The following is a 25,991-nucleotide window of genomic DNA, read 5'->3' as shown; positions in this document are numbered from 1 at the left end:
CAAATTGCATCTAGGGCCAGGTGAAAATACAAAATTAAGTTTACAAAATGGAGTGAGTGGTGAAATGTGCTTTATTGTACCAAATTGCATCTGAGGCCACCTGGAAAAACTTCCCTTAGACCCCTTCCCCGGGGCGGCCATCAGTCTTCACCCCCCCACTCAAATGTACCTTCCTACGCCACTGTATGTTTCAACGGTTTACAAAGCACATTTGTTTATGGGTTGGGGGGAGGTAGGGGGTACGTGGTTGGGTGACGTTCACCATCACAAGGTTAGAACGTGAATGTATCAATAACAGTATACCCTGGCAAATTGTGCATGAAACATTTTACAGATATCTAAAAGGAGGTTATTGTATTATTTGTCTCACTGGCATATTTTAACTCTTTTACTTTATCGTTTTTAAAGGAACGAATGCATGTAAAGGTCTAGGGTTTATATAACGGTGACTTTTAGTGATTGAAAAATTACATTGATAAGTCTTGGCCTAGTGTTACGTACCGATCAATCCAGTGGCACAGAGAACTTCGTTTTCGTTTTTTTTTGAAAGAAGTTGTTCCTTCTCAGCCAGTAGTGCTCGGAGTGCCTTTAATTCTTCCTTCAAATGTTTGCACCGAGCTTTCTGTCACAATGCATACTGCCGCGGTAGTTCCGACTGTCGCTGCTTCTATTTTTTTTTTCCAATTGTTACGAGGGCCCATTGTAGCCTAACGCTAGTTACTGCTAGTGAGGAACCTAATGTTATTATATAGAAAGTATTTGAAAAATGGCCTACGTGACAATCAATATTTGAGAAATTAGGTCGGGTTAACGTCAGGATGTTATTTATGTAATGAGCAATACACGATTGTTCTGGTATATTCTTTATGATGACGCGCTGGTCTCGGGTTAACATCGGTTTACGTGAGATCGCGTGTAAGCTGTGCACATCTTCGTGGATTCTCTGAAATGTTCGCGAGATGTGCAAAGGACTTCCGCGAAACGTAGAAACCGGGTCGCATTGTTACTCAGGTGTATCGAGAAAGATCTAGATGATTCTTGACATGGCGAATCGTATAAAAGCCCGCCCAGATCAGAGAGTTTCTCAGTTTCTGAACGAATACAAGCGACGACACATATTATACCATTCTACTATATATCGTCAGTGCTCAACTGCCAGTAGTTTCTGAGGGATTGAGATATCGATACCAAGATTGATTCTACACTTCCATTCAGAAGTTTGAAGAGGACTTTGCTGTGAAACTACAGTGTTCCAGTCTTTATTTCGGAGAAGGTGAAGAATTTCTGTCTCCGTTGAGGAAGTTTGTTACGCCAGGAGTTGGTAGCTATAAAGCTGATTTTGGACTGACTCTGGTAATATTTAGTCGGCGAGAAGTTCGACTTGTGCTTCACTCGATTATTGTGGCTGGAAGTCCGTCTTCTATTTTGGAGCATCGCCAGAAAGAAGGTGACTGCTGTTTCTGTGATCGCGAGAAACTTCGTCGAGGACCAGTGAATTTCGCGGTACAACGGACCGAGAATCGTCGTCATCAAGGTCGTGGCCGCTGAGGGATATCGCCGTTGGAAGAGACCAGCGTGTTTTAAAGTGTATCCTATCTTGTTAAGTTTGTGAGTAATTTTCTATATGTTTGTAATTACCACTTGTTGTTGTTGGTTCGAAATCCATTGTTCAATATTGTTTACGTTCTCATTCAAATTCTCTAGACAATTTGTCTGTGTTCCTTACGGAAACGAGCCCAGGCTTGTGTCTCGTTAAAAAATTAATTATCCAGACCTCTCGCATTCCAACGTAACACAATACACGTATGACATTTTCCTGCGGAACATCATTAAAAACTAGCGACGGATCGAATTGAAAGTGTTCTTGTATAAACTGGCAACCTTGCTTCCACGGAGCTTTCTGTTACTTCTGCAATAAGTCACGGAAGCCGGAATCGTCCATTTTGAATGCTCTTTGCAATGTAGAAATCGATTGAGGATCAAGTGCGGTGTGAATCGAACCAACGTGTTGCTACTTGTGATACCGCCTTTTACTGATTTCAAATTCCCCGCTTTCTAGTAAGCCCAGGCTGTGACGTAATTAACTATACTGAATACGTTATTGTTACTAACCAACTGGCGTAGCCACCCAGTGAACTGCAAAGTGACAGACAGTAAACTTTATCATTGTGATGTGACCGGAAATTTCACTTGCTTATCTAGATCTGGAAATGATATTTATAGTAAGTAAGCAGTATACTTCTCTGTTTCGTACATATATTGCGGTGGGTATTTGTGCGTTTCATCGCTTTACGTGCATGATATAGGCCTTGAGTATACTTCTTCGAATATCACTTGACGGCATATTGAGAGAAATCGGCAGAGCAAAAAACGGACTGTTGAAATCTATCCCGACTAATCTATGAAAAAAGGATATGGACAATGGGAATCGTAAGAGGAGCATTTGAAACGGGTGGAGGGGAAGGGGCAGGGGGCATGGGGTAGGAGGTTGGAGGTTGGAAAAAGTTTCGCACAAAATTTAAGCAAAAATTACTTAAATCTCAAATATGGATTTGCGCCGTTATGACCGACAAAGTTAAGTTAAAGTTTTTGAAGCCTGACATTGAGTACCGATTGTTCGATATCCCAGTTCCGAGGCTTGTGCCCCCCCGCCCCACCCACCACTGTCCCCGTTTTTAAATAAATCCTCTAAATAGCTATTCTGGACCCGACCATTTCTAAAGCCGCAAAAAACGGCATCACAAAGGAACCGGCTAATTATATTTTAATTTCTATTTCAGGACTAAACTCGGAGCGGGTACATATAGTTGGATAGAAGGAGACATCCACAAATATCCAAAATATGACTCATCTGTAATATTAGATGAATTCTACGACCATTCTGGATCAGTTTAGGGGCAAATGTTGTATCCATGAGATGTCAATGTGTTACTCGATCACCTATCTTTCCAATTAAAATTAACGGATAACGATTCTTTGCATTAACAGTTAAGTTTACCACACATGAGGAACCTGACGAGGGGGGGGGGGCGAGTGGGTGGGGTGCATCACATGGTTGCATCGGGTCCCCAATATAGTGTTAAAGGAGGTCTAATTGAAGTACCCTAATTATTGTAAATGCTCATTTAAACGTCGCGGGTTCTCGGAAGCTAACTTGGCGCAAACAGCAAAGGGAAAACTCGATTGGATTTCAAGTGAAAAAAATTGTGCGATGCTCTGTACTCAGTGTGAATACTCCAAGCCATAGTTTTTTTTTTTTTTTTTTGTCCCTTCTTCGAAAAGTCTTCAACGCAAAGCGATTCTTTTCACATATCAGTTCATGGAAACTGCAATTATTATATTATCATTACGTTCTACTAGTTCATAAATTTGTTAGTACAATCATGGAGGTAAAGACCTCCACGGTACAATGTCCTTTCTACGAAAAAAACTTTCAGCCTCCACCGGGATTCGAACCACGGGCCTCCCGCTCTGTACGCTGACACCCTAACCACTATAGGCTATGGACGCTGATTGTATGTCCAGAGGTTCGAAACCGGTAAGGAAGGTCTATATGTTTGGGACTTGCTATTCTGTTTATTTAAGACTTGCATGTGTCTCAAGCACGAATGTATTACGGTAACCTCACAGGATAATACTTCCGTGTCTCAGGTATGCATTTCTTTAATGGTATTATATAACGGACACAGGACAATCTTAGCTATTATATATTTGCATATAGGTGCGTGATTTTTACAAACACCACACGTGAATATGCCAATTTTTGCATAATGCTTATTTTCTCAAGCGATATAAATCATTTTCGACTTATGTGCAAACAACGGAACATTCAGTTTACATATAGGATGCAACTGAGGAAGATTTTATCAGAAATTACTATCAAGTTCTGTCCATGAATCGATAATGCGTGAAGAGGACGTAAAAAAGAAGGGGTGGGGCGAGCATTGAAAGAATACTCGTGATTGTGGACTGGAGATTGGAATTTGTGAATACTCAAGTAAACCTATATATATAAATCTTGAAAGTTCAATAATCTTTCAAACTATTACATTTTTTAAATGTTATAATAGTAATAATAATCAGCAGTTATTTTCACGACGCTTAAGCGACCACAAATGTGGGAGAAATCCGCATTGCTTCCAAACGCCACCGCCTTTATCTGCCACTCTGCCATAGCACCGGTATATATGTGTTGGATTTGCGATTTACTTGTCATACTTTGCCAATCTTGGGTAGAATTTCTATATAAGCGTGGGTACAAGTCTTCGTCGCACCATGGAGCTATAAACAGAGCTCCACGGTCGCACGTAGTATTAATTAGTACTATAAAGTCCCGTAAAAACTTAACAGTAATGAACGTCGTTTACGTACACAGGGACGTAGCTAAGGCATGATGATTGAGAGGGGGTGGGGGGGAGATTTAGTGGCTGAAATTCCAACTGGATGGGTTTTGGAGCCAGAAAATTCCGACTGCTGCCTTGTAACCCGCCCCCCCCCCCCACACCCTACTCGTCAATGATACGGTCAGTGTCAGTCAGACACCCCATCTTTCGCGACTGCACTTTTGTTCCGAACTTTTTTCGGTACATTTGTACCACTGGCCCTCACTTCACAAATTTATTAATCACTCTGGTTAGCGAGTAAGCAATGAGTATAAGTTATCTGTATTATAGGCTACATAGACTACCAACTAAAAAAGCTATGTTAATGTAACAAAGGGGAAAACTTTTCTTTTTCAACAAATTATATTCGACGACATAGTGAACTACCCCAAAATACAGTGCTTTTGCCTAGCGCGCTTAATATTATTTTCTTGGGGGGGGGGGGGGGAGGGGGCTTTTATAACTCACATGAAAAAATTGAATTGTTCACTTCATTCCAACTGAGCATTTGGAATGAAGTGAACAGTTAAACATTTTGCAGAAAAATGTTGAGTTGACGAGATCAAATAAGTTGCCAATTAAACATTTTGCAGAAAATTGTTCAATTGCTCAATTGGGATGAAGTGAACAATTGAACATTTTGCCAAAAACATGTCCAATTGACGAGATAAGATAAGTTGCCAATTAAACATTTTGCAGAAAATTTTTCAATTGCTCAGATGGAATGAAGTGAACAATTGAACAATTTGCAGCAAAATGTCCAATACACGAGATATGATAAGTTGTCAATTAAACATTTTTCAAAAATTGTTCAATTGCTCAGTTTAAGCAACTAAGCGATCCAATATTTTTTTGTTTTTGTTTTGTTTTTTGGATAAGATTTTATCTTGTTATTTTAACAATTTACTGAAAAATTTCACCTTATGGGCAAAGTTTTTCTTATGTTGATGGCACTTTTAAGCTTCCGTAGAATAGCATTGAGCGTTTTAATTGAATACGTTGTACAGTAGTTTTATTAGGCTTTTTTTAGAGTATTCAAAATTATACGAAGTTTTGTATGGTGGAGTATAAGAATCGCGAGATACAATTTCTTAATATGACAAGGAAAGTAACAAGTAAATATGACTGATTAAAGGTCAAGTTTGACCGAAAGTTGTAGGTCACTCACAAATAACAAGAATCTATGAAAATCAGAGTGCGACAGTTGGAAAAATTAGAGTGCGACAGTCGGAAATTCCGTACTCATAAGCGTACATATACAATTTTAATCTGTTTTAAACCAATATGTATATGTGTATATATGTATATGTGTCGGGGGGGGGGGGGTGGGTCGGGTCGGAAAGAGGATTCAAGAAAGTATGTAATATATAGGCTTCTTAAATAGTGCAGTTCCTAAAGGGTCTACTCGTTTGTATTGGGTTTTAATGCTTTCTAAATCGCTTAATTTTCGAACAGTTTCTGTGAAGACTACTATAGTTCAGTCATACTTTCCCAAGCGTGGGCACAATTCTCCTAAGCGTGGGCACAATAAAGTTACTGTCACACATGCATGTTAACCAATATGTATATGTGTATATATGTATATGTGTCGGGGGGGGGGGGTCGGGGCGGAAAGAGGATTCAAGAAAGTATGTAATATATAGGCTTCTTAAATAGTGCAGTTCCTAAAGGGTCTACTCGTTTGCATTGGGTTTTAATGCCTTCTAAATCGCTTAATTTTCGAACAGTTTCTGTGAAGACTACTATATTTCAGTCATACTTTCCCAAGCGTGGGCACAATTCTCCTAAGTGTGGGCACAATAAAGTTACTGTCACACATAGATGTCAACCAATATGTATTAGTGTAGTGTATGCGGCTGCGTACAGTATACATATGTTGTCTATGTTTGTATGTTAATCGTACATATGTCTGTATCTGTGACTGTATCTGTGGACTGTATTGGCCGCAAATTAAGCAAGCAATAATTGCTAGGAGTGTTCAAAAAAATACTCCCTTGGAGGTCTTCTCTCTCCAAATTGTTCTCAGACAATCTTAATGAACACAAAAGATGACTGAATGTCCAGTGAGGTATTTTTTTTCCAACGAGGTAATATAAACCGTTTAAAAATATTGACCAGGGTGACCATTTTTGAATATATGGCATATATGGGCCAATACAGCATACTTTAATCCTTCTATACCTATATTACTTGCATATATCAAGTTTGAACCTAACTAGACACCAAAACTTCTCCCGTAGCAATGTAATTACCTTCGAAAATTAAACGGGTGAAGGGGGGGGGGGTGTCGGAGTGTTTGAAAGAGAATATAAGAAAGTATATGATGTATAGGCTTTTGTCTCACTTGCATTTTTCTCATAGGGCCTTCTCGTTTGTACATGGTGTAATGCCTTCCAAATTGTTAAATTTTAGAACAGTTTTTTATGACAACTAGCCTAATATATTTCAATCATACTTTCCGAAGCGTGGGCACAATTGCCTAAGCGTGGGCACAATACGGATAATATGTATATATGTGTGTATAGTGTACGCGGCTGCGTGCAGTATACGTTGTCTATGTTTATTTTAATTTTAATGTTATTATGTTTTTGTTAATTTTAGCCGGTAAGCAATAGGCCCTGCCTGCAAGTTGTTTTTCATTCTATATATTAATCTTTGTTGCATTGTTCCACTAATTTTGAGGTGAATGTTTGTAAAACGTTTCCATGTTTGAATTCAGAGTTCAATAACATTATTTACAATAGAAAATTTTCAATAGAAATGAACGTGGAACACATTTCTGGCGTCAACATGTGTCATTTATTTACACTTGCATTCTATCGCTGCAACAGAAACATTTTGCAGCAATGAATAAGAGAGGAAAGGGAGAGCAAAATCGTTATTAAGTTGTCGCATTCCTGCAGTAAAGAGTGCACCGTCTTAACTACAAATTTATAAATATATACTTTGTACCTCGTAAAACGTGTTTGGTAAAGTATGTTCTTTACTTTGAATCTTTTACCGTTGTTTAGATTTTACACCCCAATACAAAACCAGTATATCCCGCTCCAAAGGTTTGCTGTTTTGGCCCCTAATATGCCAGGTATTCAAATATGGTCACCTTTGATAAAAAAAAAATATTGTATTTGTATTACCACCCTTGAGGAAATGAACATTCATTCATTTTATGTGGTTAATCAGTGGCGTATCCAGGATTTTCTGACCCGGGGGGGCGCGAATTACTATCTAAGCGGAGCGCCACCATCGGTTGGCGCGCAGCGTACAAGAAAATTTCTGGTTTTGATACCCCCAGATCACCGGAAATGGCACTTCTCGAGCTTGAAACTGACCAACCAGATGTACACTTTTGCCTGAGAACCAAGTATTTCCAAATGGTTTTTTTTCCATCCATAACCTTTTTGAAGATTGTCATCAGTCACACATCATGTTCGACCTCATCACATCTCCCGCGGATCATTGCTTTTGTAGGTGGTTCTAAGTCGCGGCCCACTATACCCGTCAGCTTCACTTTTCAAGGTTTTAAGCCCATTATTTGTTCAGAATTTGAAAATTCACGATTAATTCACTTCAAAACATACCCATAATGCAATGTTGCACAAAATTTCATCTATGGACAATCAATACAGAAAAACCTCCTTCAACCCCAAACAGACTAGTCAAATTTGCACGAGTAGAGGGAAGTATGATGAAGAATGTTGGTCAGGGAATTTTCGAAAATTCCGACACAGTTAATTTATTGGTGTACAAATAATAAAACCTCTTTAAGGAAATAGATATTTTCGAAACCGAACACTACACACATCGACAGTTTTGAACATGGGCGCAGATCAGTCTTAGATAATGGTGGGAACGCGAGTCTGTTCTCTGACACTATCTAAGCGGAGCGCGACCATGGGTTCGCGCGTAGCGTACGATTTTTTTGGGTCAAATATAGCCTCCCAGATCGCCGGAAATAACACTTCCCAGATCTATAGTGATGCTCCCAAACCTCCTTAAGTTTGAGATTTCATGGTTTAGAAATTTAGTTTGGGGGTATACATGCATGGGCGTCTGCAGAAAAAATATCAGGGGAAAATAATCCAAGTAAACTTTTGTATACGATGGGTCTGGCGTCCTCTCCCAGAAAACAATTATAGACCCCCGCAAATGCGATTTCCGTCCTATATTTAACAACTGTGGATAATATAATAAAATGAGAACTGTTGCATGTGATTTGCACAATGCTGGATCAAACTTCGCCAAAGTTCAATACAGGGGAACTTGAAATGCAGCTATTGTTCAAGACAAATTGGTGGGGACACGGTATATCATGTCCCCACTACTGAAAAGGTTAGTGGGGACGCGTCCCGCTGTCCCCACCAGGATCTGCGCCCATGGTTTGGAGGCTGTTCATTCTGGAACGCCATTTTCATGCTCACTGATATGGAGTGATATCTGCTGTTTGCTTTACAAACTCGAATAATTCGAATATTTTTAGATGCATGTCCATTCAGTACAGTGTCGTTGGGATTTCTTGGGATTTTACGGGGCCTGATCTTAGGAAATCGGGAGTGGTCACACTCCATTTAGTGCACGACCTCAAGTCGTCACTTATACACAACCCGATCACTAGTCTTGTTATCGATGAAGTGGTGTGTCGCCGGATTTTGTCAAGGTCTTGGTACTATACGGGCGAAGGTCGAGAGGGGTGGGGCGTAGGGGTTGTGGGCGCGCGTCTCAAGAAGTGATGGGTGTGTGTGTGTATATATATATATATATATATATATATATATATATATATATATATATATATATACGGGAGGCCCGTGGTTCGAATCCCGGTGGAGGCTGAAAGTTTTTTCACTGTTCTTGATTTTCCAACTCATTACGATTTCATATATATATATATATATATATATATATATATATATATATATATATATATATATATATATATCAACAATACAAGGTCCAGTATACTTAAGGGAAAGTTCATGCACTTTGTGTAAGCCGCGGTATGCATCTATTTCGTTGCATATAGTTCTATAACGATTAATGAAGCTGTAGGCCTGCCTGCATGTACTAAATGTCAACTTTTATCATCAACCCCTCTGTGACCACATGTACTTTGTATACATATCTTAGGTCCGGATATTTCCCAGGTAAAGCCTCAAGGGGAGACCATTTGAACCGACGTATTTCCTGAATTCGTTAAAAATTTCTAGTTAAGTTTGTGTTTGCGATCTACAGACCATGAACTTTAAGATCCTGGGAATTCCAACGCATACATTGTTCCTCCCGATAGTTTCCTGTATTACTCATTTCTTAAAGAGCTCAAGTTGAAATTGCACCTTATTGCACTTTTTACGAGGAACCGTACAGCTTCCTTGTTTTGGTATGTATTTAAGCCATTTTTTTTATTAAATAATTTTTTAAACTTTTCTCAAGCGTAATTAATACATATAATTACGCCTACAGTGGAATTTCGACCTTCTTTACCGGGTTCGAACCTCTGGATATATAATCAACGTCCATAACCTAGTGGTTAGGATGTCCGCATATAAAGCGGGAGGCCCGGGTTCGAATCCCGGTGGAGGCTGGAAGTTTTTTAAATGTTCTGGATTTTCCAACTCACTGCAATTTCAATTATATATATATATATATATATATATATATAGATATTGACATAAATATAGATATATATATATATAGATAGATATATATATATTTATATATATATATATATAGATATTGATATAAATATATATATATATAGATAGATATAGATTTAGATTTAGATATAGATATAATCATCATCATCATCATCATCGTCATCGTCATCGTCATCGTCATCGTCATCGTCATCGTCATCGTCCTCGTCGTCGTCGTCGTCGTCCTCGTCGTCGTCGTCGTCATCATCATCATCATCATCATTATAGAAGTTAAATCATGAATAAACATACACTTTACTAGGACTGTCAGCCAAACAGAGTATACCGAAACTTACTGGTATATTATTAGCCCAATGAAAGGAACATAGAATTGCGCCCATTTAAAAGACACATTGCATACATAATTCGTTGAAACCAGTTCGAATCTCACCGCTGTCATCAATGTATGAGCCTGCATGGTGGGATGTGACATAAATACAAAAAAATACAACACACGAAAACGTGGCAGACGTTTTGAGAGTTTTAACAAATCAAAATGTATCAACCATAAATTGTTCCAGTGGATAATAACTAAAACTCATTACGATTTTCATTTATATACATTCATTTGCCTTTGTCGTTGACCTCCATTGCATTAACATAAAGTCTGTTCAAAGTATCTCTTTCGATACAGAACTAGTATTGTTCGATACAGGTGACAAACGCCTACAGTGGAATTACGACCTTCCTCACCGGTTTCGAACCTCTGGACATACAATCAGCGTCCATAGCCTAGTGGTTAGGGTGTCCGCGTACAGAGCGGAAGGCCCGTGGTTCGAATCCCGGTGGAGGCTGGATGTTTTTTCACTGTTCTTGATTTTCCAACTCATTACGATTTTCATATATATATATATATATATATATATATATATATATATATATATATATATATATATATCAACAATACAAGGTCAAGTATACTTAAGGGAAAGTTCATGCACTTTGTGTAAGCCGCGGTATGCATCTATTTCGTTGCATATAGTTCTATAACGATTAATGAAGCTGTAGGCCTGCCTGTACTAAATGTCAACTTTTATCATCAACCCCTCTGTGACCACATGTACTTTGTATACATATCTTAGGTCCGGATATTTCCCAGGTAAAGCCTCAAGGGGAGACCATTTGAACCGACGTATTTCCTGAATTCGTTAAAAATTTCTAGTTAAGTTTATGTTTGCGATCTACAGACCATGAACTTTAAGATCCTGGGAATTCCAACGCATACATTGTTCCTCCCGATAGTTTCCTGTATTACTCATTTCTTAAAGAGCTCAAGTTGAAATTGCACCTTATTGCACCTTTTACGAGGAGCCGTACAGCTTCCTTGTTTTGGTATGTATTTAAGCCATTTTTTTTATTAAATAATTTTTTAAACTTTTCTCAAGCGTAATTAATACATATAATTACGCCTACAGTGGAATTTCGACCTTCTTTACCGGGTTCGAACCTCTGGATATATAATCAACGTCCATAACCTAGTGGTTAGGATGTCCGCATATAAAGCGGGAGGCCCGGGTTCGAATCCCGGTGGAGGCTGGAAGTTTTTTAAATGTTCTGGATTTTCCAACTCACTGCAATTTCAATTATATATATATATATATATATATAGATATTGACATAAATATAGATATATATATATATATAGATAGATATATATATATTTATATATATATATATATAGATATTAATATAAATATATATATATATATATATAGATTTAGATATAGATATAGATATCATCATCATCATCATCGTCATCGTCGTCATCGTCATCGTCGTCATCGTCATCGTCGTCGTCGTCGTCATCATCATCGTCATCATCATCATCATCATAATAGAAGTTAAATCATGAATAAACATACACTTTACTAGGACTGTCAGCAAAACAGAGTATACCGAAACTTACTGGTATATTATTAGCCCAATGAAAGGAACATAGAATTGCGCCCATTTAAAAGACACATTGCATACATAATTCGTTGAAACCAGTTCGAATCTCACCGCTGTCATCAATGTATGAGCCTGCATGGTGGGATGTGACATAAATACAAAAAAAAATACAACACACGAAAACGTGGCAGACGTTTTGAGAGTTTTAACAAATCAAAATGTATCAACCATAAATTGTTCCAGTGGATAATAACTAAAACTCATTACGATTTTCATTTATATATATTCATTTGCCTTTGTCGTTGACCTCCATTGCATTAACATAAAGTCTGTTCAAAGTATCTCTTTCGATACAGAACTAGTATTGTTCGATACAGGTGACAAACGCCTACAGTGGAATTACGACCTTCCTCACCGGTTTCGAACCTCTGGACATACAATCAGCGTCCATAGCCTAGTGGTTAGGGTGTCCGCGTACAGAGCGGAAGGCCCGGGTTCGAATCCCGGTGGAGGCTGGATGTTTTTTCACTGTTCTTGATTTTCCAACTCATTATGATTTTCATTTATATATATATATATATATATATATATATAATTTATATATACATTAGTGAGAGAGGAAATATGGAAACTTCAAAATGGGGTTGTCGGTGTAATGGGTAGGGTGAGGCGCACGCCCTGCCGAAATCATCGATCCGTCACTGGATACCCTGAGTATATAGGATCTGCACTGTAATTATGTCACTGTTCCTCTTTCTCTTCCCGGTTTCTTGCCGTTTTTCTACTCCTTCCTTTTCTCCTTTTTCTCTGTTTCTTCTTTTTCTTTTCCCTTCCTTCCTCCCCTTCTTTCCCCTCTTTCTTCTCTTTTTCCTTCTCTCTTTTTTTTTCTCTCCTCTTTTCCTTACCCGGGGGGCGCGCGCCCCCAACGCCCCACTGGATACGTGCCTGTTTAGAAAGTATGAGAAAAAAAGTAAAGACCTCCGGAAAGGTAGTTTGTTTGTAAACTTCTGGCAGTTATATATAGGTGCTACAATTTGTGGCATATGCAGACTACCTTTCATCCATTTAGCCACCGACAAATTGCTCAACGGGCAAGTATTAGCTTTGCAGTTATGTTTTCAGGATCACCGCCCTATAAGTGTGTTACATGTGCACATAATGGTAGCAGTGTTATATATATGAGCTGTTAATGTTACCCTAAAACTGTGGCTTTCTAGGCATTAACCCATCATTTCATGCTCACGACCCGACCTATAGCCAGATTGTTTAACAAGTGAGTTACAACTCCCTGATTTAACTAGTAATTAGCTAGGAAGCACATCAACGCAGGAGGATCTCCATCCTTTTGGAAATTTCCAGTTCATATACTCCCATAATGGGGTATAAGAGAATGTATAGCAAACGCTGATACGTGTGCGAAAATTATAAAAGGAAAAAACAACCTCCCCGTGTGAAAAGAAAACAAAGAATAATAAGAAAGCAGACGCTAATTCAGTAACAGTATACTATTACTTTCAAACGTATATAGTATTAGTCAGCCATACATTTCGTACGCTATTCGCGGTCACATTATTAACCCTCCTGTGTTATGTTAGCAGCTTTGACCGCGTTTGAAAACAAGCGCGTTTTTTTCATGCTGGTTTGGCTGTCGTTCGATTGGAGGATGAACAGCGACTGAGGGTTGTTCATTGCGGTTTCACAAATTCTCTACAATAAACCAATTGGATGCATTGTTCTGTTTGATACAGTATAAGGCAGGCCGTATCTTGTATTTTCATTGTTGTATCTGCATATGCATCAAGAAGCAGATAAACCAAACACGTACCATACTAATCGGACATAAATAATAATAATAAATAAAAAACCAACGTACTTTAACACATAAATAAGTATACATAAAAAAAGTTAGACAGGCAGATGAGGGGACCCGTGTATGTGTCTTCTCATCTGTTTTCTCATGATTCCAGCGGTAGTGATAAGAATATCGATCAGCCATGCCAGAGCGCCAAACTTAATTCTTTGTGAGGGCGAGCTGTTTGTTGAGGTATTATGATCGACGGCCCGCAACGTGAATTACGTAACTTATCAAAATGAGCAACCACGAGGATATTTGCTGATACTCTCATAGAATTAGCTTGTGGAGTTTTGTTGGTTTGACGGCTGCATATATATATATATATATGTATATATATATATATATATATATATATATATATATATATATATATATATATATATATATATATATATATATATATATATATATATATATATATATATATATATATATATATATGAAAAAAAAAATGTTATAACTGAACGAAGTATGAGAAATACATTGTGAGGTACATATGGTAGTATGCTTGTGCAGGCCATGCACATTCACGTTGAAAGATATATGCTGTATTAGAAAAATGTCAGAAATTCAAATATGGTCACCTTTGGTCAAATCCTTTAACTTTTTTTCTATTACCACGTGCACCCTGACACTGGACATTCATTCATCTTGTGTGTCCATTTACTAGAATTTCAAGAGAACACTTTGGAAGAGTTAAAACCTCTCTTTTTGAAAACTTCTAGCAAGTACTTTAGCATGCTATAATTACAGACGAACATATAATGAACCGAATAGGCAGATGATTGTCTCGGTAAAAAATACCCGTGGGTACAACTTAAATCGTTGTAATCATACCGTAATCACGTTCTGTGTATTTTTTTTTAAATTTCCGACGTTTAAGTTAATATTAATCATCTCTTAAATTCCTTTATCTGAATCTTTATTGAGTCAACGTAAGCGAAGTGTGCAAGTTGATGTAATCATGCTGTACTGACACTCGTGGTATGTGTATGCTCTGGAATTTCCGACGCGTAAGTGAATCGTAATCTTCCCGTAAATTCCGAATTCAGTGGAGAATACATTCAACGTAAACGCAATGAGTAAGTTGGTGTAATCATGCTGTAATCCCGTGGTGTGCATGCTTCGGAATTTCCGACGTGTATATCCTAAACATACCTTACTGTTCCTGTTTCAGGTGAACGAAAATATTCATATATGTTTAATACAAACAAACAGTATAATGTCATCTTCGTATAAATATTATTAAGCATGACAAGTCCATGAAAACTTGACGTTTAAGGATTTCGTAATCAATACGTAAACGCTAAAATGAACGTATTTGGGTATTTGTAAGTTAATTGTAAATATACAGTAAATTTTTAACTGCACTCGTTTCAGCCAACGTAAATGTTGAAATTTTGTTCATGAGATGCAGTCACAGGGTAATATCATTATCGGGAAGATTGACATGAGAATTGTGTCCAGTATTTTATTTCATGGAACAATCAACGTTAACGTCATGCTTAAGTTTGGCGTAAGTTTGTTGTAAACGCGTTGTATCTGTGCTACGAGTTTCCGATGTGTAAGATAATCGTAATCCTGTCGTAAATTTCTTCGTGGCGAGATTAAGGTCAACGTAAACGTGGAGAAGAAATAAGTTTTAATAAATACGAAAATAATTATTAACTTCCGATATGCAAGTTGTCATAAACGTAACGGAAATCTGTTACAATGTTTACGGATGCGTAATCACATCGTAAACGCGTTGTTCCAAAATGTACGGGTTTCCGATGTTTAAGGTGACCGTGAGCAAGACGTAAACATCCAAGGACTGTGCTTACGATAACTTAAATGCGTGTCTTTTTCCCGTGCTCCCCGAGAACGCAGTTCTTGGGGGACCCTTTGTATTAGAAATGTGTATATTGTGGCGCCGTGTGTGGCAGCCTGTAATTTTGCTCTCGTCTTTTTAACGATTTTAGGCGTATTTTAAGAGTTCTGTCTCTATGAATTTCTGCAGTCAGTTTTCTCTTTACATGGACATCACATTCATGTTTTTAATTTTATGTGATGAATTTTTCGGAGAATTCTTATTTTGATATTTGCAATATATACGAAGCAAGAAGGTGCAGCCGTCACGCTCCAGTGGCATCTTGCAGGCCTGCAGATAGACTTGCATACTCCTCTACAACACTGAAAGCTATTGGAAGTTCATTTCTGGAGCACAATAGAGATGCTCCTTTGTTATCAGATGAAGTGCTTTCTACTGTTAAGCGGCTTGGATTATCTGCTAAGAGACGTTGTTGTAGAGGTGGTAAAAAGAAGTTCAAAACCTGGGATTTTAACAACGGTGTCATAATCAATAATCTGATTCAGATAAGAATTAATGAGCCAAAATCTCCAGTTTCCTCTAAGAAACTTAGATTCAGTACAGTGAATTGTCGCTCATTAAGGAACAAAATTCCAGACTTTCTCGATTTTATCTTTAACACTAACATTGACATTTGTACAGTTACAGAGACTTGGTTCAGTGAAAATGATAGTGTACTTCGTGCCCAGTTGAACACAGACGGATTTAGTTTCCTTGATGTACCGAGGGTGGGGCGACGTGGAGGAGGAACTGGCATTTTATTCAATTCAAATCTTTCGGTTAAAAATGTACACTCTGGTGAATATATTTCATTTGAATATTCTGTGTGGACCGTGAATTATCTAACTATTCATATTATATATCGTCCCCCTTACTCGGAGGTACATCCAGTGACTGTCTCAACATTCTTGAACGATTTCAATGATTATTTGGAGGTTTCCTGTAGTGCGGATAAAAATATTGTTATCTGTGGTGACTTCAACATTCACTTAAATGATGCGGAAAATAATGAAGTGTTGAAGTTCATCGATTTGTTGAACACGTTTGGCCTTTCTCAAAAAGTAAATACAATCACCCATACTTCTGGAAATACACTGGATTTGATTTTATCTAGGAGTAATGACGATGTCATTATAACTGAGCCAATTAGTGAATATTTCATTTCTGATCACTGCTTTGTTACCTGCGATATTGACTGCCCAAAACCTGATATTACCAGAAAAACTGTTAAATTCAGGAAAATTGCAGGTATAAACAATGTCAGTCTTGCTCATGACTTACGGATAATGGCTAACTCCGCGATGGATATTGATGACGTTAATCAACTTGTGCAATTTTATAATGTGTCGCTTACCAGCATTTTAGAAAAACATGCCCCTTTAAAAACGAAGACTATCACAATTCGACCGAGACTACCATGGTACACAAATGACTTGAAGGAATTAAAGCTACAGAGGCGGCGTGCTGAACGGAGATGGCGCAAGACAAATGATTTATCCGATTTTCAAGTATTCAGATCACTAAGAAACCTTTATTCCCAAAATCTACAGAAATCAAAGTTTATTCACATTAATGACATGGTAAATGAGCGCGAACGTGATAGCAAAAAGTTGTTCAAGCTTGTGAATAATCTTACTGGACGAGCTAAAGTTAATCAATTTCCTGATGAGAATGCGGACGTTCTTGCATCCAAATTTTGCGATTTCTTCTCGCAGAAAATTGAAGACATCAGGAGAGAACTTGCTCAACATGAGGTATACAAGCCAACTCTTACTTATTGTGGTAAAGCTTTTGATCAATTTTTTCAAGTTTCAGAGGACGATATCAGGAAAATAATTTCACAATCTAAAAATACTCACTGTCGCCTTGATCCTTTTCCAACAAAACTTATAAAGGATAATATGGATTGTTTTGTTCCAGTTATTGCTAAAATTGTGAACCTGAGTCTCGCTTCGGGATGCTTCAGTGATCATTGGAAGCATGCTATTGTTTTACCTCTACTTAAAAAACAAGGTCTTGACCTATCGTATGGAAATTACCGCCCGGTTAGCAATCTCAGTTTTGTGTCCAAAATCTGTGAAAAAGCTGCCTTATCACAATTTTGCGATCATATGGAACAAAATAATTTACTGCCTTCGTGTCAATCGGCCTATAGGAAAGACTTCAGCACTGAAACAGCTTTGCTCAAAGTGTGTAATGAAATTTTGTGCAATATGGACAATAACCATGTTACAATGATGGTTATGCTGGATCTTTCTGCAGCTTTTGATACTGTGGATCATGACATTTTGCTGAGTGTTCTTGATCAAAACTTTGGTACTAAGGGGCTGGCTAAATCATGGTTTGATTGTTATTTGAGACCACGCACACAAAGTGTTCAGGTTGGTGAATGCATTTCTACGAAATCCACCGTCCACCAGGGCGTCCCACAAGGATCTTGTGCCTGGCCCTGTTCTCTTTACGGCTTATGCAAGTACTCTATATCATACAATCTCCAGTCACCTTCCCGAGGTCATGGGGTATGCAGACGATCACGCCCTGTACCTAAAATTCAGACCAGGTAATTCCGACTCTGAACTTAGTGCTCTAAGTGCTGTGGAGAGTTGTTTATTGGACGTTAAGGCTTGGATGAATATGTGTCGCTTAAAAATAAACGATACCAAAACTGAATTTCTTATCTTTGGTTCACGAACTCAACTTGCAAAACTTGAAATTGATTGTATTAGCGTGGACTCATCTATTATTAATTGTGTAAATGATGTGAAGTATCTTGGCGTTTATTTGGACAACACCTTATCAATGAAAAAACATATCAATGAAAAATGTAAAATCGCTAGTTTTAACCTGTATAATATTAGAAAATTACGTAAGCATCTTTCAACTGATTCTACTCGCACTTTAGTTCAGGCACTTGTCACATCTCACTTTGATTATTGTAACTCTTTGTTTTATGGTCTTCCCACTTCTTCCCTTAATAAGTTACAGCGTGTACAAAATATGGCTGCCCGTATCATCCTAAATTTGAACAAATATGACAGTATATCTTCTGCTTTTAAACTTCTCCACTGGCTTCCGATAAAGGATCGTATCGATTTTAAAATTTTATTACTCACTTATAAGGCGCTTCACGGATCTGCACCATCTTATCTGAAGGACCTTCTTAAACCACGATCAGTGAGCTACTCCATACGATCTCATGACAGTTTGATTATAACTACCCCCGTACTCGCTGCAAGTCCCTTGGTGACCGATCTTTTTGTGTCTGTGCCCCCAAATTGTGGAATGCACTCCCATTTTCTATTCGCAATTCTAGTACTGTAAGTTCATTTAAATCCAGTCTTAAGACTTTCATTTTCAAACGTGTATATAATTAATCTAGTTTTACTTATTATCTCATTCTTTTTGTATATATCTCTTACTATTGTTTTATCCTATTTTCTGATTTTGTGGCATGGTATATGCTGACTTCATTTTCTCCATCGTTATTGGTTTTGTTTAGTCTTTTAGGGTTATCTGTATTTAAGATTTTTACCTCTTTCTTATGATTAACTCGGTTTCTTAATTTTCTTTAAGTTTTTTACCTTTACTCTTTTAAGTTTGTACAGCGCCATAGCTTATGTTTTTACATATATATGTGCGCTTTAGAAATGTTTAAATAATAATAATAATATATAGGCTTTCACCATATGTTAGCTCCATGAGTATGTTATTCATTCTTTTAATATCTGTTCTACAAAACAAGTATCCAGTTTTATACCGAACGGGGTGGGGTGGGGGGGGGGGGTGTCGTGTATCTGGTGAACGGATTCAGCTAACCTGATATTTGCTTCACTTTTACAGGACTACTTAAAGAAGTACAGCTACGTTGGAGATAAAATGGATGAAACGGTCGTAAATAACATGATTGATCCATCCGAGTTTGAGGCTATTATACGTAATATGCAGTTATATCTGCCGGACGTGGATCCTACTGGCATTCTGGATGATAAGACGATGGCTGCGATGGCCATGCCGCGTTGTGGTGTACCTGATCCGAGTGGGGAAGGTGACGAAACTATAGGAGGCCGTTTGAGACGTTTCTCGCATTCGGGTGGACGATGGGAAGAGAGAACAATAACATACAGGTTACTACTCCACTTTGACATTTTCCTACCGTAATTCCATCGCGCGAATATTTCGCGGGTTGCGAATCAATGCTAAATGATACCGATGCGCATTTATCAATTGAGTTCATTTTTACACGTCACTATAAAAGGGTCTTTTCTTCGTGAAATCGTATTTTTGCTTTCCTTATGAGCAGCTTTGCGGAAATATAGAGCATATCTGAACACACTTTGCTGCTATTATTCCTTAAGCTAATATCATACATATTGTCAATGCTGTCTTATTTTCACCCTTCATAATGCGTAACGCTTTGCCGGTTTAGTAAAGATCCGTGACCACAAAAAGGCGGCCACGACCTTTAACCAACCAATAAATTTCTTCATTCTTGGTGTGCTCAATAGATCAGGTTTTCGGAATACGTAACATATCCTAATTATACAGCTTACCTATATAAAACTTTTTACCTGAGTACATATCCTGCATCACTTTGTGTTTAGTAAATGTACTAATAAAGGAGAGGTTTAAACAGAATTACAGCAACATTGATTTATATTCGATGAGTTACTTTGTAAAAAGGAAGTATCGTTCCCCAGCTAATATTAACCAACTTTAGTTTGCCTTGGCTATATAGCAACTATACACTGAAGCTGGAAGCTGTCATATTGAAGAGATTTCATCCACTAATGAGATCATATGAGACATTACTTACCTCCCATTGCTTCCTGTACAATATCGAGAAGCACTAATCAGTCTTACCATTGCTGCATAGAGTTGCTATATATATAGGTCATGTTATTATTGTTCATTGAGAAGGCACCGAGGTTGTCACATAGTTACGGAAGTGATAAAGTGATGTCACCGTACTCGACTCAAACTATAGTCAACTTTGTATAGGCTAGTATGTGATAAGATATTTCAGGAAATAGATGGCTTCAATCATACTCGCAGTTCATTGCCAAACAACTGGAATGCATTGTCTTAGGTGACGGGAGTTTGCACGTGAGAGTGCCAAAGGTATGCAGACCCGATATGTCCGGTCAATGTTCCTTTGGCATTCTTATCTACTATATGAGTCATGAATTGATGAGAGTGAGAGATAAAAAGGATTTACCTTTCTTTTTTCTTCTTTTTTTTTCATGTGGAAAAATCAAGTTAAGATAGTTTGATCTTGTTATAATGTTAAACATATCAGGGATTTAGTATACTGCCCTAAATTAAAAATGATGTTTTTGTTTATAGCTGAGTCTCCCTACCCTAAATAAAGATATATGTCTAAAATTAGGATCGGTTCCATAATTATAATTGCCTTAACGTCCCTTTACTTTACTGTGTCTTTCTGTAGGGTGCTTAACGCACCTCCGGAGTTGAACTATGATGCCGTAAGAGAGGCCATCAGAAGAGCCTACAATGTGTGGCAAACATTTATCCCGAGGGACTTTGAAGAGGTTTCTTCAGGACAGGCTGACATCATGATGAAATTTGGGGAATACCATCACGGAGATCCATACCCATTTGACGGACCAAGTGGAACCCTCGCTCACGCCTTTGGACCTTTCGGCTATGGAGACCCAATCGAAGGAGACGTTCATTTCGATGACTCTGAAACATTCTCAGTTCGTACATTCGATGGTAGGTTGAACAATAAGTGCATGTTGGTTAACAAGGAGCTACAACAGTGCATGTGTACTAAATACACTCTGAAACAAAAGTATTTGAAACCGAGGAACAGTAATTACTTTTAACTCAATTTTCTGTTATGATAATACATTTGTTGCAAGTGAAAGTAACTAAGTTTTTTTTAACATTTGCTCTGTATATACATTGCCAGGAAGAAACCACGGTGTATTTTTCCTTTTCATTTTACAATGGAAATGTTAAATAAGATCATTTTGAGTAAACATACATATATGTAATCATCAATGCCATTGAACCTTGCTAGAAATGCTTAATAAATCTAAAAAGTCATACTAACGCTGGTATCTTTATAAGGTGACGCGGTCACGGTCAGTCGGAAAAGTTATTTTCATCCGGACTGGATCATGTTTCGTTTATGTAACTCCGTATAATTTGTGTAAACCTTGATAACAATAGCGGTCAGAATCCCGCTCTAGCCTAAGTTTTTTTTTTTTGTGTTTTTGCAAATTTTATTTTTTCGTTCGTTCGTTCTTCGTTTTTTGCAGACTGTTTCTTATATCTACAACTGAAGCACCAACTCATAAATTAAACTTAAACAGATATACGTCATTACTTTTTAATGACACCAATACCAATCAGATTACATTTTCATTTGTGCGCAACTCTAGAGTTTACGGTGATAAATTAGCGTCTTCTTTCTTCATTTTAGATATCAACCTGTTTTTAGTGGCTGCCCACGAGATTGGACACAGTTTAGGTTTAGGCCACTCCCAGGACTCTACGGCTCTGATGGCACCATTCTATTCCGGATACCAGCCAAACTTTGAACTTCCGTACGATGATATCCTTGGAATACAAACTCTTTATGGTAAGTTTACAAAATACTCCAGTATTTTTTATTCTGTCTACTGTTAAGTATTCACACGTGTATTATTCTCTATGAAAACACGTACCATCCGTGCCACAGTTTGCTTATATCCCATTAATTCAGAATATTCTGTAGTTAAAGGGGCAGTGAATTTCATTGCTGTATAACGTTTTGTGTAATACTACAAAGCACTATCCACGTTTACAAATACAGCACCCTACACCGTTTGTCAATATATATTCGGACCAGCAGCATACGACACTTTAGTTTAAATATATATTTGAGTTGGTATACAGAATACCTCTGTAACAGTGTTCTGGTAAATCTTCGAATTGAACATACAATTTTTATCTATCATGAGTTTTTTGTTTAAAGAATTTAGCTGAAAAGAATTACTAAAGGAACAAGAAAAACTGTGAACATGTTATTAAGTAATAAGTACATTATAAATAATTATTTGTAGGTTCCAGACCTGATACACCAAGGGAAAAACCAGTGACAGTTAAACCAGTAACACAGGCGATGCAAACCACCGAGCTACCTCTTGTGTGCCAAATGTCATTTGATTGTGTAGCCTACATCAGAGGAGATATATTTGCTTTCAAAGAGGATCGCTTTTGGAGGGTTCGGGAGCCAGGTAAACCTCTTACGCCTGCAGATGGTTACAAGACAAATGAATTATTCAAGGGTTTACCTTCGGGCATTCAGGCGGCTTATGAGCGATATTACGATCAACGAATTCTTTTCTTTAAAGGTAACTTCATTAATTTCTTGTGTTCTCAATCCGTTAATAAAGAATTGCCCTATCATGTAGTGCTTTCTCAGAAATGTGTCTCTTTTTTAATACATATTACTGTCTATATCATGATTCTCATGGAATATTTTCGTTTCATTCACATCCATTTGTAAACTGTTAACAGCCAGTTCAGATATACAGTGTTCTATTTATTGTATGTAAATATTTAATATTTCTGTTTATTTTATAGTTTATAGGCAAAAGTGAAATAACTTATAAGTAAGGAAAAGCAATGTTTAACTTTGCACACAAATAAAAACATATTTAATGAGGGATACATCAGGATATATTCCTTGGCGAATTGTGAAAGATGTTAAAAAGACACGAGGCTTTAACGCATGCCATATTCAACAGAGAATGCCCCAATCTTGTTACAGGAATGGAATATTGGGTGTATGATGGTATTGTGCCGCTGCCTGGTTACCCTAAACTCATCGCAAACCTCAGTTCAGACTTGCCAGGTAACTTACAAGCTGCTGCTACTTGGGGCGAGTATAACAAAGTGCATTTTTTCAAGAGAGGACGAGTTTACCGCTACGATGAATTTGAGAAGAAGGTAGACGAAGGGTACCCCTACCCTATCGATTCAGCCTTCCCTGGTGTACCAAAAGGATTAGATGGAGCTTTCAGATATAATGACAGTAAGTTTACCTTTAAATTCATGTCTCTTTTACAGACAATCATATTTAATCCTATATTTCACATTGGTGATCATGATCAACAGGATTTGCCATGTTTTAATATGGGGTTGAAAGAGGGTGGGGTGAGCCGGGTGTGGTGGGGGGGGGGTGGTAGTAATTACACACATGTATAACATAATTACCATGCCATATTTGGTACATACAAGCACTGAAGAGTTAAAGTTCATGAAACTGCCAGTTTAGGAAACGTGCTGTTAATGTGTATACCAATAAACTTGTTTTCAAATAATTTGTGAATAAAGGCTGATTTAGTTTCTGTCTTGCCTATACAAACCTCATATATCCCCATTACCACGAATAGCATGTAAAAAATGAAATGCCGAAGGTTCACAGAATTGCATGAAGGCCTCCTCACACGACTACTTTGGTCACTGGTTAACTTGTGACAATCACTCTTGGATTTATGTTATTATGACGATATTTTCTGTTGCAGACACTGGCGTACGATCATACGCGGCAGTGTCATTGTCTGCCTGCGTTTACGTGACATAATATCATGCTATTTTGGCAATCATGTAACTGTCATATGGAAACGTTCATAGTTTTTTAATAATGAATCGTAGTAAATGACACTGATGTTAAATTAATCTTCTTCTTCCTTTTTTTTTTCATCTTAAGAAATGGCTTACTTTGTCAAGGGCAAGTACTTCTTCCGCTACAACGACATAACGAAGAAAGTTGATGAGGGTTATCCGCGACCATTCGTTGCTGATTTCTTTGGTTGTAATCCAAATCTGTATATTTTCAACGGAGTAAACAACACAGATTACGATTACTTTGGAATGGGTAATGACAACGGGAACAACGGTGGTAGCGTGCTTTCTATAAATTTCATCTTCCATATTTTACTCATGTTCATAACATCTCTCGCAGTGTCATCTTAGAGTATACACACGGGCTAAAAAAATCCTGATGTGCATTATTTATATATATTTTATTCATTCATTTCTGGGTTGGACATTTAGTAGAAATAAAAAATAAAGGCGTCATTTAATAATACGAATGGCTCAATTTTCAACGATGAAAAAAAAAATTTTTTTAAAAAGAGCGAGCTAGCACAAAATATGAGATAAAGCCTTTTTGCTGAAAGCAATGCTGAACTACATTATGTATAACAATCCATAGGTCATTGCCTATATAACTATGGAACCTATCAAAATCAGATTATGACTTTTAAATAAGTAGTTTGATATTTCCCATAAATTCATCCGTTTCAGCCTAAGCTCCTCGGAGCCACGTGGAGTCCCAAAAGTCTTTATAGGATGGGCGGTGTATTCGTTAGAGCAAAGGGGCTACATGGTTTGCTGGGGGAGGGGGGGGGGAGTCTGTTACTTCTTTACCCAAAGAAACTTGACTCAGTATTGCTAATTTGACCAAATAACCAATAAACACATTTTATTAAACCATAAAATGAGATAAGCGTTTCATATATAGAAGTGGAATGATTTCACTGACTCCAGAAAGTCACAGCAACAAATGAAAACATACGTCAATGCGTTAGTTTCTTATATATAAAGACAATTTCATAATATTGTACCCACTTTAATACGTTTAAAAAGAGAATCTTCTTTGTTAGTTTACAAATCCAAAGACCTGATGACTTACTGATGAAAGACTTGGTTTTAAATAATTTTATATTCTGTTCGAAAGTATGGATAGGCTTACATTTGCAATTTGCATCTTTGCATGGTGATGGTATAGAGAGGTTGGTAGTTGGTGGGTAAAATGGACATCAATGCACGGGTTGAAAGGACAATGTAAACAGTCTTTTAAAAACATGACATAGACGTAGAGGTCACCATTTACGATGCTACACCCCCCCCCCCCACCCCAAAGAAAAACATAATAGTTTTTTAAAAGCCTAATAGAACGAACAATATGTAAACAAATCCAAGCGAAGCGCATAATAATTATTTGTCGTTCTATAAATTGTGAAATAAAGTTTAAACGTTTCAAATATCTCCTTTCCTACCAGTAATTATCTTAGAACGTATGTGTTTGGTTCTCTTGTTTTGTTCAAGTAAACTAATAAGGTGTCTTCTTGCATGTCAACTAAGCCATGGTTGATGTTATTATTGTATTAAGATTATCCAGTTTTACCTGATGAGCATGTAAATAAAGGCCTTATCAGATCAAGTCTTTCTGGTGTATCGATTAATTTTTTTGCCCTTATAGTATTATACATACAAGTGATTTCATGATTTTTGTTACCACATAGTGA

At 37.5% G+C, this 25,991-nt stretch overlaps 1 protein-coding gene and 1 non-coding gene across 2 annotated transcripts in view; both read left to right on the top strand.

The window, feature by feature from the left end:
* The window catches only part of LOC139981055 (neutrophil collagenase-like), a 30,318-nt gene extending 4,409 nt beyond the window's left edge, over nucleotides 1–25,909 (top strand). The window contains exons 2-7 of the mRNA XM_071993194.1: nucleotides 19,507–19,790; nucleotides 21,113–21,399; nucleotides 22,115–22,273; nucleotides 22,737–23,027; nucleotides 23,447–23,710; nucleotides 24,389–25,909. Coding sequence (XP_071849295.1) covers nucleotides 19,507–19,790; nucleotides 21,113–21,399; nucleotides 22,115–22,273; nucleotides 22,737–23,027; nucleotides 23,447–23,710; nucleotides 24,389–24,654 — 1,551 coding nt within the window. The 3' untranslated portion in view covers nucleotides 24,655–25,909. The remainder of the gene's footprint in view (nucleotides 1–19,506; nucleotides 19,791–21,112; nucleotides 21,400–22,114; nucleotides 22,274–22,736; nucleotides 23,028–23,446; nucleotides 23,711–24,388) is intronic.
* Nucleotides 12,406–12,477, top strand: Trnac-aca (transfer RNA cysteine (anticodon ACA)). Its single transcript has one exon. It is a non-coding gene; the product is annotated as a tRNA-Cys (tRNA).
* Nucleotides 25,910–25,991: the final 82 nt, after the last annotated feature.

Source organism: Apostichopus japonicus, chromosome 15, assembly GCF_037975245.1.
Source record: "Apostichopus japonicus isolate 1M-3 chromosome 15, ASM3797524v1, whole genome shotgun sequence".
Lineage (NCBI taxonomy): Eukaryota > Metazoa > Echinodermata > Holothuroidea > Aspidochirotida > Stichopodidae > Apostichopus > Apostichopus japonicus.
This window is presented reverse-complemented; position numbering and strand designations above follow the sequence as displayed.